Below are 15,540 nucleotides of genomic sequence, written 5' to 3'. Positions count from 1 at the left end.
CCTCTCTCCCTCTGTCAGAATAACAGTTATGTTTCTTGTAGCTGAGCCGACACGTCAAATCAAACAGTTTGTGTTTCTATAACCATACTTCCCAGAGAGACTACACACCTAGAAGTGAAACATGACCACAAACTATGAGCATTTTCTGATTGTTACAGGTGTAGTTAAAGGACTCCAGTAGCAAAATTCGGTCTCAAAATTTTGCCTTTGGAGAAGGGGATTTTGTTTTAGACATCAAAGGTAAGGCTCTCAAGTCAGTTGATGCTCTGCTGGGTTGAGTCAGTCAAGATACAAAGTAAGGTCCATATATTTCAATGACAAGAAGGAAACGGTTATGTAAATACACAAGTATTAACATCAATCTGTATTAAATTATGTAAACATATACATCTTCTGAGGTCAGTACATAGATCCTCTTCTTTAAGCAGAGTTTTACTGAAGCATTGCTCGAATTTGTTTGGAAGTCGATTCATCATTCAAGTGCTTTGTAGTGAACCTGGATGGAGAGAAAATGATGGAGTTCAGTGTGTAAATAGTGCTCTGTGAAAGCTTCAGTAGTGGTGCATCACTTTTGGGAGACACAGCAGATATTTATAAATCATACTTAGACTTGGTTCTTCAGACAGTGAGCCACATTTCAATGCCCAGTGTGTTTTCAGGCAGATTGAATATCTGACACTTCCTTCCAAAGGAATTTTGTATTATGGTCATTAAACAAGTAGATCAAATAATCAAACAATTACACAGAGAAATTATAAGCAGTCTCGTTTTCTAGAGTAGTACACGTCATATGATTGAGTGCAGAATCTTGGCCATCTAGGCTACCCCTGCTAAGTCATGAATTTCAAAATATGGGTTTGCATAAGCAATGTTATCATTTAAACATTTACGGTTTTCTACTTTCTGGGCAACACTTATCCTCATTGCCACCACAAGGGGGCACAAATGCGGGTGAACGAACCAAAGAAAGGGATGCACTCTGCATCCCTTCATTAACTTGGTGTAGAAATAGTTTATGAAAAGGAAGGAAAGTAGAATTAACGTGTATTACAACGTTGACTGTGTCCTAGGCTCTTCATGTAAGTGTTATTTCATTCACACTAATTCTTTACAGAAGAGGTTATTTGCCTCCATTTTACAGATGACAAAACTGAGATTCAGAGAGGTTAAATGACCCATTCTAGATCACAATATGGCAATGCATGATTTGTGAAAAATTTGTGATTTCTGACTTGGACACAGGTCTGGCTATCTCAAAAGCCTGTGTGCTCTCACTTTCTCACAGTGCCCACAGGAGACACAAATGCCAGCACTCAGAGGGGACCCAAAGCATACCACAGTGCCCTGCTCTCAATGTCTTGCTTCATTGAATGAAGCTGGAGAGTTCAAAAACTTCAGGAGCTAGTCTTCTTACTGGGTACAAAAACCAGACTTGCGCCATTGGAGAAAACCTTGGTCGACTCACAGAATCTGGACAGCTCTTATATTAATGCTACATCTATCCTGAAGAATGATGACCTAGAAGTGCTACAAAACAGGATCAATCTCAGTGTCCAGTTTATTCATTTCATGGGCATCTCAGTTTTTTCATTTATTAAATGGAGTTCATAGATCAGCCTTATATCTCTAAGTTGTGATGATTAAATGAGAATGTGACTGAGAGTAGAGTATAAGACATAAGTGTTGTACCTAGGCAGAAGGTGATTGATCCATTCCACTATACTTATTGAACACTTACTGCACGTATGACGTTGAGTGAAACTGATGGAAATCAAAGATGAATAAGACAGCAGAGACCATAAACCTTTCAGATTACAATCCAGTATTGGGATGTAGGATTCAACAAATTCCTATATGTGTCACAGCTAAAAAATGGGAATCCCTTCCCAGAACTGCAGTAAACACATGTATTCTTGGGAAGAGAGACATACTTGAGAATCTAGACAGTGTGAAGCAGAGTTCTCAGCATTGGCGGCTGCATATGTGAAGACCCAGGAGCCTCAGAAAAACATACAAATAGAAAATGGATGCCTGAACCCCCAACCTAGAGATTCTAATTCATTTGGTCTGGGTTGGACCATGAATGTCAGTTTTTCAAAAACTACCGACATAATTCTCAAGGGCAGCCAGGTATGGGAGCCAATGGTGAAGGGGGAAGTGAGACCTGGGAAGCTGCTTTTACTGGCGAGTCCAACCATGACCGCAAAGCCATGTAGCTGGAAGTTATAAGGTCTTTGACTTCTCTAAATCTCAGTATCTTCCATCTATAAAAAGGAGCTGATAAAAATGGTACTAACCTCAACATGTTGTTGGAAAGAATAAATGTGTTAAAATATGCTAGGGGTTGAGCCTGGTGCTCCAGCTCCTCAATCCCTGTTAAAACAACATCTAAATCTACAAGGAATCTAAAGGATTCGCTGCCCCTGGGGCTGAGGCTCACCTGAGGGCGTTCAGCAGCCCCTCCACACTGTCCGGGGCCTGTTCCTTCAAAACCTTTATGCAGCCTTTCATCTGGGAGGAGAGAGCACAACATTTTGTTAATATCCTGGTAATTCCGTCCAAAATAATATCTGTCTATTATAACATCTGTCCATAAAATATCACATTATTTCTGCCTATAGAAATCAAGCACAGAAATGACCAATAGACCTTCCTAACCCCTCAGGCCAGTGAGTTGCTCCTCTGTGCTTCTAGAAGGTTCTGTATCAGTTTTTGTATTATACAGTGATTAAACATTTTCCATATCTGGCATTTAGGGACAAAGACTTGAGCCTTTGATTTTCTCATCTTATACTCCAGAGCCAAGTACAGGTCTTTTCCTCCAGTCAGTGCTCAGTGGAGACTGACTGAATAAATTACAAAACTAATCATTTTATGCCACCCCTCTGCCCAGGATGTCTTTCCTCCTTCAGTTGTTTGACTGGCAAACTCTAAATAAGCTTTTCAGGATTCAGCCAAAGACCACAAATACCAGGAAGCCTCTTCTGACTGAATTATCTTCACCAGGTAGAAATAATGACCATTTCTTTGTATTCCCAATCGTATGCTGGCATTTATGAGAGAATTTTAGAGATTTTAGTGCTCAGATTAATTTGCCTTCCTCACTAGACCAGGAGAGGATTGGTACAGGACAGTGGTTAGGAATGTGAATCAAGTGGAGGCAGAAGGTCGGGTTTCATAAATGCTTGCTTGTTTAGTATCTTCATGAACATTGGCAAGTTTCTTAGCTTTTTGTGCCCTTGGATTATAATTTATCCATAATTTGGGAAGATGATGAAAACTAAATTTATATTGATCACAATATATTATGCATATCCTAGGTTACTATTATTATTATTATTATTTGGTAAAGGAAGACTGCAAAAAGTATAGTCATTCATTTTAAACTCAAATGCTCATGCACTATATTAGATATGGGTATACTAAAGGGCTTCTTTTATAATGGTCACTTATAAATATTTCCTGCGGGTATATTTCTGGTATATTGAAAGTTTTTCTTAAAAGCCTGATAAATTCTGATAGATTGATGGAGGCAGCCAAAGCACAGGGTTGAGAATCATTTGGGGGTCATATATAGGCTCATCATGAAAAAGAATGTCATGGTCAATCAGAGATGTCTGTCATGGGTGCAGGATGAGATCAAGCTCAGAAATTTGGTTCCTCTCCCAATGGAGCTCATAGTCTAGTGGGAGAATAGAGACAAATAGCTCATTATCATAGTGTGATATTTGTTCTTGTAAAAAATGTCAAAGGAGCAATGTGAACGTAGATTTGAAAAGGGGTGGGAGAGCCGTGGGTACCCTTTGGGGATTTCTAGCTCTATTTCAGGCTGATTAAAATCTTATATGTGAATAAGATGCAGTCAGGGATGTAGTGAGGGCCTGATTCAATGTGGATTTAATTGTATGGTAGGGAGTTGGGGGCCTTTACCTGTAGAAAACACTCTTGACAGGTGTTAAATAATCTAGCAATGTGACTAATATGGAAATGGATCAGAGGAAGCAAGAATGGAGACAGGAGGGCCAGTGAGAGCCCCCAAGGGTGTGGAGTGTGAGAGCAGCAGTGATCATGGAGAATCGGGGAGATATGGAGGATTAATCTGAGGTCCAGTCCATAGCACATGGTGACTTGATAAGATATGGGGGTGAAGAAGAAGGAATAAGACAGTTCCTAGGTTCTGAGGGGCAATTCCAGGTTTCTGGCTTTAAGACTGTGTTGGAGGAAGGTGAAAGACCTGAGACAAGAACTCAGGAGGAGGAACAGCTCTGTGGGCAAAGGATAACCCTTGATTTGAAAATGGCCATGTTTCAGACGTCCGGAGGAAGTGAGGTCTGGAATTCTGGATGTAGAGGGGACCAGGGTTATGGAGTGACTCTTTATTGGATCAATCCATATGATTCTAAGGAAATGAGTTGAAAATGCCATCTCACTCCAGACTGTCTTTCCTGGCACCCCAAAATAGCATCTATTCTCCAAATGACACATACTCCTCTGGGCCTCGGTGATTTTGCTTTGATGATTCCTTCTGCCTGGAAATTTTCCTTCTCTCTGTTCATTTGGTAAAAATCCTATCCATTCTGCAGACTCATGGCCCTTTTGGGCATGTAGACTTTCTGTCTGCACTGGACTAAAGCATCAAAGATGCTATGCTGTTCTGTACAGATGAATGAGCAAAAGAGCGTGTTGCCCAAACTCAGCCATGTCAGATAAGTTAGTACAAAGAGGTCCTATTCTGTACTCAGAAGACTTTTAATTAATACATGGAATATACTACTAAGTGATGCTGTAGGCAAGTGCTGGGCCAGAGGAGGCATGCTTTATTAACAAGAAACCACTTGCACAAAAAATCATTTGTTTGCCAATTATACTCATTCATTTAGCAAAAACTCTATGGAACATCTACTGAGTCCCATGCTCTATGTGCTAAAGACACTGCTAGGCAGTAAATCAGACATCAGGTGTATAGATAATGGTGTCTTCTCTTCTCAACAAACTCTGATTCTCTGAGGGAGATGGGAAATCCAATACGGCAGGTGTTTTGGGGGCCAGAGGAGAAGGAAGGCCCTGATCCATGCAGGGAACAGAATGAAGGGACGTTTAAAGAGCATCTTAAAGAAATCTGCCCATCAGAGAAGAGGAAGAACACGCTGGGCAGGGTTCCAACGATAAGAAAAGCCATAGGAATCAGGTGAAGTGGCTAGTAAGGGTGGTTGTAGAGGAAGCTGCAATGTCATTTGGCATTTGATCATGGTATCTTATAATCCAGTACTTCCCAATGCTTTTCACATTAAGACTCATAGAACATAATAACGATATATTTATATGGCCACTGGGGAAACTGAAGGGCCAGTGTGCAGCTAAGTGACCTCTACAGGCTGAGGGAATAGGCACTTCTAAGTTTCTGCTATGTTTTTGAGGTTGGGTGCTTTATTGTAAGCACATAAAAAAGACTAGACTTCTCGCTATAAGGAAGGCTGCCATGATGGAACTTGCAGTTTGAAGAGATCGCTCTCAGTGGGAGATGGACGACAGAGGGAGAAGGAAGCAACATTCACGAACTCGCACTTGGAAAGCACATTTTATAATGATGCTTACGTCGATCTTGGATGTCTTGCAGAAAGCCCCCACAGGGTGGACGTGGTCGTAGAGGATGATGACACCCACCATCACCCTCATGCAGAACAGCAGCGCTTCTTCGCTCGTGAACCTGCTCCTGTACTCCCTGGAAGAGAGCAGAGGGAGCGGTGGTGTTATTTCCTGGCCCAAGCACAGCCATTTCTTTAGACCCCACCAATCCTCTCATGAGAACAATCCCAGACCTGCAACAACCAGGTTAATATGCTCTTATAGAAACCCATGATGATCATTCTCCTCAAACCTATCCAACCAGCAATTCAGTGAGAAAATAAGGTAAATTAGAGGGCAATAAATACTCTTCTCTTCTGCCCTTCAGCAAGCCAGCTCATCATGTACATCACACCCCCACCCATCAATCTTGAATATTTTATAGCAGGTCTCTCTGGCTGTCCGAGATTATGGAGAATAATGGCTTCATTACAGAGAAAAAGCAAGCTCATTTCCACAGAGCAGCTATCATGTCTCCAGTCAGGGTAACTTCCTTTGTTAAGATATAGGCTGCAGATTAAATTGAATTGGCAAAGATACCTAAAAGAAATGATGTACCATTTATTGGGCTTAGAATACTTGTGAAGTTTGAATTTTGTTCACTTACTTTGATAGGGTCTCTGATGATTCAGATAATTCAGGGCAATACTAGAGACTTTCTTAATATCTGTTTCATTATGAATTGGACTCGCAATGAAGACAATTACTGTTTTTGTCATGGAACAAATATTAACTGGTATTAAGTGAAACATTGAAATTAATGCCATCTTACCCTTGAACAGAAACTCAAATTCTATAAAGCAGGCATTCTTGATGCCTTTGGGCCTCACGAACACTCCGCAACTTCATGGCATAATGGGAACATCATCATGTGAGGAAGCCAAGACCACTCGCCTATGGGCCCAGAAGGGGCCACAGACATAAGTGGAACTGTGGCTTTTGAACGTGGATTTCTTCATTACCATGCTGCCTCATCCTCCACAACCTCAACCATTTTTTAAATCTAGCAACTAGTTTAAATAAAAAGACAGTGCTGAGAGAGAGAGAGAGAGAAAGGAGAGAGAGAGCACTCATCACCACTCCTGTAATAGTCTTACCACTTCTACTTTGGGTCCTAAATCTTCTCTCAAATTTTTTCTCCAGTACATTTATAATAATGCCCAATCATTTCACTTGATCCTCCATTGATTCTTACATAATTTCTATAGCATCTTTCATTTGAGTTTTGGCTCTGCCATCTAACAAGCTACGCAATCTGCAGGAAGTCAGCTCACCAGTTTGGGCCTCAGCTTCTTCAGCTCTAAAATGAGGATAACTATGCCTGTCATCCAGAGTTCTTTATGAAATTAATTCAGATAGTGTATGTGTAAATGCTAATGAGCTGACCCAATGGTCAGATGTCATCATCATCATCATATCGACAGGTTCTGCCTAGGTGAACTCTCAACCACAAATACACCTCTGATGTAACTTACGGCGTTTCCAGCATGACTTTACAAACACTCGTCATCGTACTGAGGCAGTCTGTGGTGTTCTCTATTGGCAGGGTTTTGTTCTAAATGGGAGACACAAATGGATATTAGCCCTGCTGGCAGCTTTTACGCACAATTAAGAAAAAAAGCACCTCGCGGCTGAACTTCACTTACTTCAGAGACAAAGTGCATTGTGGCATTGCTAAGGGTTTTCAGCATTGGTGTGGCTTCTGCATAGAAGAGGGACATTCGATTGGCCATCTCATTATTGACTTCATTCTCAATGTCTAGCTGATGAAAAAAAGAAGAGAAGATGTGATCGGTAAAGAGATGATCAAAATCCCCAATGTCCTCTGGAAACTTAATTACAGACAAGGACTCTCTGTCTCCTCCATGTTCCCTTCTTGATGCAGAAATCAAAGGACATGGAGCTTGGGTGCATAGTCCCAGAAGACCCAGGGACTCACATGCATGTTGTTGATGCGATTGCGACTTATCGTCCTTCTGTAATAGCTGAAGTCATTCTGAATCGCTGGGTTCCTCATCTGAAATTCAGAAGAGAAGAAAGAAGGTCACCTCTCAGCATGAGATGGGGAACACCCATTGGGAGCCCAAACACTAGACTTTGTAAAGACACCAAAACTTTTCTTTGTTACACAAGTTGTCAAAACAATTTCTGGTTAAAAATAAGTACTCAGAGCTTTATCGTTTAAAAATATGCCCTGTTTTTATCATAGGGATAGTATATTTGCTCTGAATGAAGAACAAACACTTGAAAAGGTTTTGCCTTATTGCATTAAGCAGATATGGAACTTCTAGGTAAAATCACCATCTTAAGTCACTTCTACCACCATGAGTGCAAATTGTCACCACGTTATATGTCCCTCTTGGGCAGAAGCCACACCTCACTCATCTCTCTATCCCCCAGCCCACAGCATTGCAGAGGACCTGTACAAGTAGGGACTCAGTACAATTTCTTAATGGTCACAGCATACATGGCCTAACCTTCAGCTCATCAAATCGAAGAGTAAAATGTAGAATTTCCGCGAACTCCTTCGCGAGGGCTTGCTCCCGCTCCAGGTGTTGGGTGGGCGTGTAGGGTGGGGAGGTCAGAGATTCTAATAAACTCTGAAGAGCTTTCTCTGAAAGTCAAAGGGATAAATACATATTTGAGGTGGCCCACAGAGATCCTTCAGAAAGCACAATTTTGCAGCCCCAGTTGACACCCTCAGAGATAACTTTCTTGGGTCTTTCCACGTCTTTCCCCGTAGCCATGTGAAATGCGATGTGTGTGGATGAGGAAGAGAAGGAGCCTGCATGCTGAGCAGGCTGCCCTCGCTGCAGGAGCCCCTATGGCCACACAGGTTTGTGAATGTTTGTCAAAGCTCAGCTGGCCCCTTACCTGTTTGGTAGTCCCAATTCCTAACGCTGTTAGAAAACCACAAATACGCATTTTTGGATCAAGTGCATGAGATAGCCATTTGTGATCCAGGATGAGGTGAGGTGGCCCTGAACGCATTGGTTAGGTAACCTGCTTCACGAGGAGAGACTTCAGGTCTCAGCCCAGTTCTTCTCTGCGTGTACGTTCTAACCTAATCAGCAGTATTTTTTCTATCAGCCCACTGCCTCATCTACCTCCATCATTGTCCTTGAAACAGACTCATTATTCCCAATTGTCTCTTTCTAAACGTGCCTTCCAGGTTTTTTCTCCAATATATTTCTAACGGCACTAAATCATTTACCCAATCCTATATAGCAGGGTTTGGCAAACTATGACCCACAGGCCAAATCTGGCCCACTCTCAATTTTTGCAAATAAAGTTTTATTAAAATATAGCCACATTCATCCCTTTACATACTGATTGTGGCTACTTTTTGCTACAATGGCTGTGTTGAGTAGTTTTAATAAAGACAGGATGGCCCAAAGCCTAAAATATTTACTACTTGGCTCTTTATAGAGAAGTTTGCCAGCACCTGGCTCTACAGTCTTTAAATGTCTTTTAAGCATTTTTACAAGGACATTTCTAGCCTTTTCCATCTATGGGAATGTACTGTCATTCGAGGTAGCTAGTTCTACCTTGGCCTGCTCTGACAGGCGGATCTTGTTTCTTCTGCTGAGCTGAAATGTTGCTCTGCAGGGTTTCAGCTCATTGGGTCTAGACGTAGACTTTGAGGAAACAGAGAAGTCGATCCCTCATTGACCTGAGAGTCTTCAGTACGTCTCTGTTCCTGAAACACCGGTTTAGTTCATTCGTCGACTCTCTTTGGGTTTTAGCTTCAGGTTCTCTGAACGTCGTGGCTATTATTCTCCCCAAGTACTTCAATGTCTCTGTTTTCCTCCTAAAATGTAGCATTCATTTATAGTAAAAGTAGAGGAGGACATGACTCTTTCCTTCCTCGTTCTAGATATATTTATTAAGTAATGAAACCTCCGAGAGCTTTATTGTTGGGGGGTGTGGTCATGCCACATTGGTGGTCACGTTGTGCCTACTGTCAAGCAGACTTGACTTCACTCCTGCTTCTGCAAAGCCATCCTGTACTTTTGTTGTTGTTGTTGCTCTAAAGCTGAAGGGCAGAATATTGTGTCTGTTTTTCTTATATTTTACTGTATTCCATTTATCGTGTGACTCCAGCTAACTAAGTTCTTCTTGGGTTAGCAGATAAGTTGTATCTCCCAACTTCTCTATCATCTAGAAACGTAGGATAAAACTGTTAAGAGTTGGACTTAGCCAAGACAAGACCAAAGGGACATACACCAGTAGAGACACTCTACATATGCCTAGAACTCAGGAGAATAGACATAGACGTGAATTGAAAGACATGAAAATGCCAGAAGTTGGTGTCCATGGGCTCTGAGAAGACACGGCAGATGAATGTGGGACATTTTCTAAGAATGAGATCTTCCCACTACTTTTTCAAACATCATAACAGAACTTCACATGTGTGACAGGAAAACTATAGACACGTACTCACCTAGCCTTATGGAAAACTCATAAAATCTCTTTAGCCTCACTACTAGAGGACACACTGCATTCCAAGCTTTTTCTTGAAGCTGAATGTCATTGGGATTTTGAATTGCCTATAAAAAAATCAAATCATAGAATTATTTCAAAAAGAAGCAGTAAGCTCCACATCAAAATGACTTAAGATGGAGAAAGGATTTTGGTTTTAAAAAATAAAATTTCTAATGTGCTTTGCCAATGTGAACTTTTAAAATTGACACCAGTTCATCGGTCTGTTCTCCAAGATGCTCAATCAGAACGGAGGTTTTAACACTTGCATATAATGCAAACGACTCTATAATTAGATCCGTGTCAATCTACTTGTTTCTCTTATCCTTAATGTAAAAAAATACACATCTAATTGGAAGCAATTCAACCCTCCTCTATCACCACTTATTGTTCTAAAGTAGCGCTATTGCTCATTATGAAGTGCAGATTCTGTAGATATTTTTCTTCCTCTATAATGTGTATTACATCCCTGCCAGTCTGTGATGTTATCTAAATTACCTAAATTAATGATGACCCCTTAAGTAGAAAAACAACCTTTTAACAGGGTGTTACTTTTCATAGAAATGCTATTTTGTCTGGGTTTCAGCAGCTTGAGAATTATGATGTTAGTGGTGTTTTATTTTTTTCTTTTTTTCCAGAAGGATGATGGCAGTGGCAGTAAGGGGTGTGTGCGTGTGTATATGTGTTTGTGTGTGCGTGTGTGTGTGTGTGTGGATGCCTCCACAAAACTAATTATTTTAAATAAAAGGAGTGTGAAGTTTCTTGCCTTTAAGGCATTATGAAGTCTCAAAAGCCATACTGACAATTTCCCTTTTTGTTTTGGCTGTTGTTTTGTTTTTCATGTATTTATGTATTTTTTTAATTGCATAAGTCAGTTCAAAATGACAGATCTGCAAGCTACTTAAAGTGAGATAGTTTATGACTGCCGTTTGTGATGCTGGCGGAATCTGTCAAAATTATTACAAAATGTTGGAAAGTTCATGTAAACCCAGACTTCATGACTCATATTTTGATTGCTGTTCATAAACTTTATATGTACATTTCCCTCAAATGAAGTAATAGATTGACAAATAATTGTTTAAATGTGAGTCCTGCAATATCACATGCATGGCTAGGAAGAGGATGCTAATATTTTACATAGTCCACAGCACTGTGTGCTCAGATTAATGTACTAGAATAAAAGAGACCATTCATACACTTCTATAAGGGCACATGCCCCGCCCCGTTCTCCTTCCTACACTAGGAAATACTAGGTCTGTAACTTAATCTCGCAGTTTGTGTGTGCGTGTGTGAGTTTCCTGTGTCCTCCAAGGGTGTCGTCAGCTCGGCATAGTCATTGGCATACGTCTCGGATCTCTGGGCCCGCGCCCTTGTAAGCCTGCAGGTCTGCGAGGATGCTCTCGGAATCCTGGAGGACAGCACTGATCTGGTTCCATATTTCCCTCTCTCCTTCTGTGGGCTGGGCATCTGAGCAGAAGGGAAAGCAAAAGGCACAGAGAGTTTGTGTTGACAAACAGCTGGGAAGAAGGATCAGCGTTCAGTCCACTTGCTAGACAATCCTGTTTTATTCCTGCAGGTTTGGTATTTACCCTTTAACATAATAAGCTGCTGGGAAAGGAAAACTAATACAACGTCTGCCCACTACTCAGTTCAAAACAGTCATTAATCTTTCTGCTCACATTAAACCAAGCATGTTGAAATCATTGTAGGCGCTCCTTTATTTATTTGTGTAGAATATACTTTTTGCATATCTACTAATGTGCCAAGTGGGACGGACGCTGGGTGATCAAAGATATAAACATTGTCCTTTTGAATCCACTTTTAATAGAAGAAGCTATTGAATATTTTCTATTAGGATTGAAAATCTGTGAGTCTGAGGATAGATGAAAAAATCATCTTCCTTATATGTTTCCATATAAAAAATAAGCTTAAAAGATTAGATAATTATCCTTTAGAGTGCAATGCAGAAAACACTGAGATTTTTCATTGAATGTGAACTCAACAAGTGCAGAGAATTTATTATAAAGACACCTGTACTGTTGGTCTTTGGCGCTGACTGTGAATGTCACCCACAAAAACAGGTGACATATTTAAGCTTGCATACATTAAAATATATTCTAACAGTCACAGAAGCATCCCCTTAGCTCCTCAGTGAATTCCCACTTGATTACATTTCTGTAACCAATTTATGTTCTTTTTCTCAAGTATACTTCATGGGGTCTGGTGGGTGGAAGTTGAGCATGGTAAATATTGGGTTTGATTTATTTCATAATACTTATAAAATAGATGATTTGTCTGAGCTAGTAAGAAAATTAATCTCCACCTAAAACAAAGGCAATGTAATGAAGACAAGGGATAGACACATCTCCTAAAATTCCATTTGCAAAAATCCAAGTCTCAAGGTATGAAATTCTCTCTGTAGACCTCACCAGTGACAGGGCAGAATAGAGTGATGCCTGGTCTAACACTCTCCAGCTCACATCTCAGTTCTGAGTAACGCTGGGAGCAGTGTTACTCTGGGGACATAAAGGCAGAATTCATATGATAGGTGATAACTAAGCGAGGCACTGACCAAGCTGACTGGGCCTTTGGAAGGCAGAGCATTGGAGTACCCCGACTGGAAGGCCGGATGTGGCTGCTCTTGCTTCTGTAATCATTTGCGGGCACCACACTAATCCAAGGCGAGACCTTTGAGAAGTGATGCCCACGGGGATTTTTAGACCATTTTACTTACCAGGTCCTTCTTAGACCTAAGAATTGGTAGTAACATCCCTTGGGAAATGAAGGGTGTGATTCTCTTTAGAAAGACAAGAACAAACAACGGAGATCCTGTAGATTACCCAGAAATTTTGCAAATTATAGCTCTAGGAACGAGATAAATTTCAACTAGGGAATGAGGAGGGACTAAAATAAATACACACCAGGGTTGAAAGAAGAAAATAATGAGTGCGGGCTGGGAGGAGTGGAATCTACTTAATGTAAGGGATGGGACTTGAGTTGGTCGGATGGAAGGCGAAGGGAACGCATCCATGAGGAACATGAGAAAGGCTCGGCAGCTGTTGAAAGCAAGGCTGGGCCTGGAGGAGAGAGACCTGCCAGGTCAGAGCATAGCATCCAGTCTGGGGAACAGAGGGCAAAAGAAACATACTGCTTTGTTATCTTTTGTGACCTTCCACGGTCTCCCATAGGCACTTGGTAAGTGTTCTCAGGTACAATATTATTCACAATATTAACCACTTTATATCTTATCTTTTCCTGCTTTTCCAAACTTTTCTCAAAGAGGTATGGGTGTCTTCAAAAGAAACCTAAAAACCCACAAGTTAGGAAGACTGAAACTGAAATTTCAGTGGAATAAAATTTCTGGGTAATGCTGGCAATTTTCAAATAAGAAGAAAGTCAGGGAAGAGAACATATGACAAAAAATGCAAAGTAAAGATCCTAGAAAACAAACGAAAATCAAACGCCCATTAACTCAAATCCTTTCCCCTTTTGATGGATGCATTGAAAAAATCACAAGCTAAACAAAGACAATTTCCTAAAGAGATATATATTTGAAAAGGAGAAAAAAAAGTAGAGTCTGTGACCAAGATTCCGTGGGGTAAGTCTGTTTGTTTGAATATAATTATAAAGTAATGTGTAAAAGAAGAAGTCACTTAGAGGCCAGAAAAGGAAGCCTTCTAATCTTGGCTGTCACATGGCTCTGTCTCAGCAAGTCACCACTTGATAAGTTTTAAACAAAACAGAATTAAAGCTGGAAGAAGAGTGTGCTGGAAAAACAAAACCCCAAATCCCATCCTTTTGATGACGACTTAAACACAAAAGGAGAAAGATTTCCAAGTCGACTTTTTAAAAATAGAGGTCTTTTTTTTAGTACTTCAAAAAATAAGAGAGTTTCCGATAGAGTGGCCTACACGTGGTACTGGCTACAGATAAGTGAGCTTCTCTCTCCATCCCAGGTGAAGTGACACTTTCTGATACAAATCAACATTGACATTTATGAGAACACGAAGAGTTGGACAAGGAACATGAGGAGTGTGTGCTGTCCCTTCTCTCCCACAGGCAGCAGAGTTGGGGGTGGTGAATACCTTCCAACATACAGTGACTCTCCTGGCGGCTGGCATGACCTGTGAAATAGGACCCTCAGTGCCCCGCTTCCCTCCCTGGGAAAATGTTTCTTTTGGCATACATCCTAGTGTCCTATTTGAAATGTTTCTCGAGGTGGGAGAAATCCAATCCATCATTTCTCCTTTCATCGTAACTTAGAAATGAGTTGGCTCATTTTCTTCCATAATTTGTTAGTCTTATTACATGCTCTATTTTTCCCTCCTTCCCCTGTCATGGAACTGAAGTCACCTCTTCTTCCAGCTGATAATTGGGCTCTTGGTGCCAGCAGCATGGTCCTCGCTTTCTGGGCCAGGGAGCTGTGAGATTCTCAGGAGACTAAAGTCTCAAGTGGCATCAATTTTCAAGGTAGAGAGAGTGCTGACTGGGAGAAGCTCTAGTTCGTCTGTTTCTTCTTTAAAATGGGAAAAGGACAGTGTAACCCTCAAGTGGCACTTGAAATTGGCCCATATCCATGTGGAAGTCCATATGCATCCTATTTTTATCTTCTAACTAAATGATCAGTCAGGACTAATGAATGAGAATCTGATCCATTGGACCATAGGACTCTGGTCTTATTTGTTTTGATATTATATCTCCAGCAAGTGCCTGACACATAGATGCTCAAGAACAATTTGTTAAATGGTGGAATGAATGCTTTAAATACACTTCTCACACTATGTTTTGTGATAATTTTCCTGCTTGTCTTTGACTTCTGCGATCTTTGAAGGCAGAGTCTGTATTCTTGTCCTAGATGCCCCCATACGCCTTACCAATCGAAGACACTCAATAAACATGTCACAAATCAACGAATACCTGAGGAAACTGACCAGGTGACAGAGAATGTGGGTGTTGGGAAACAGTGAAGAAAATGAAGATTTTATTAATTCTAGATGTTCTATCACTTCTCCTCTAATGGCTGTTATATCTCTCACCGTTATCATTAAGATATGTGTATTTTTCAACAAAGTGGCTATTCACACTTTCATTAACACGTGTGTTTTTAAATTACCTTCATTTATCTATGGCCTCAGTGTTCCCTCAGAGAGGTTAACACACTGATAGGATATTTGTTGAGTGAAAAACTGCACTTATGTTTACTCCACCAATCCTAAGGCTATTATCATTTTGCTTTCTGAAATATTCCTTTGAGAGGCTTTAGAGTTTATACTTTTGAAATTCTTCATATTCACATTTGTTTGGTAACCATGTTTTTAAAATGTATTGTGTCTCAGATGTCAAGGAGAGACATTTTGAAAAAGACCTTGAAGAATTAGTAATTGGAAAGGTTACTAAGCTTAACCTGTCAGCAACCTCCTAAAGTATTTGCTG

At 40.6% G+C, this 15,540-nt stretch overlaps 1 protein-coding gene across 4 annotated transcripts in view; it reads right to left on the bottom strand.

The window, feature by feature from the left end:
• Nucleotides 1-283: 283 nt before the first annotated feature.
• The window catches only part of CYRIA (CYFIP related Rac1 interactor A), a 91,688-nt gene continuing 76,431 nt past the window's right edge, over nucleotides 284-15,540 (bottom strand). For 2 of the 4 annotated variants that reach the window (XM_039887809.1, XM_039887808.1), the window contains exons 4-12: nucleotides 11,453-11,574; nucleotides 10,070-10,175; nucleotides 8,103-8,239; nucleotides 7,565-7,642; nucleotides 7,272-7,388; nucleotides 7,101-7,180; nucleotides 5,596-5,722; nucleotides 2,441-2,511; nucleotides 284-496 (exon numbers count right to left, since the gene is read on the bottom strand). In XM_039887809.1, the coding sequence (XP_039743743.1) occupies nucleotides 433-496; nucleotides 2,441-2,511; nucleotides 5,596-5,722; nucleotides 7,101-7,180; nucleotides 7,272-7,388; nucleotides 7,565-7,642; nucleotides 8,103-8,239; nucleotides 10,070-10,175; nucleotides 11,453-11,574 (902 nt within the window). In that variant the 3' untranslated portion in view covers nucleotides 284-432. The remainder of the gene's footprint in view (nucleotides 497-2,440; nucleotides 2,512-5,595; nucleotides 5,723-7,100; nucleotides 7,181-7,271; nucleotides 7,389-7,564; nucleotides 7,643-8,102; nucleotides 8,240-10,069; nucleotides 10,176-11,452; nucleotides 11,575-15,540) is intronic. The other 2 variants (XM_039887811.1, XM_039887810.1) reach the window with 1 other exon arrangement.

The sequence above is a fragment of the Pteropus medius genome, unplaced genomic scaffold, assembly GCF_902729225.1.
Source record: "Pteropus medius unplaced genomic scaffold, Ma_sr-lr_union100, whole genome shotgun sequence".
NCBI lineage: Eukaryota > Metazoa > Chordata > Mammalia > Chiroptera > Pteropodidae > Pteropus > Pteropus medius.
The sequence above is the reverse complement of the archived record's forward strand: the minus strand, read 5'-3'. Positions and strand labels throughout refer to the sequence as shown.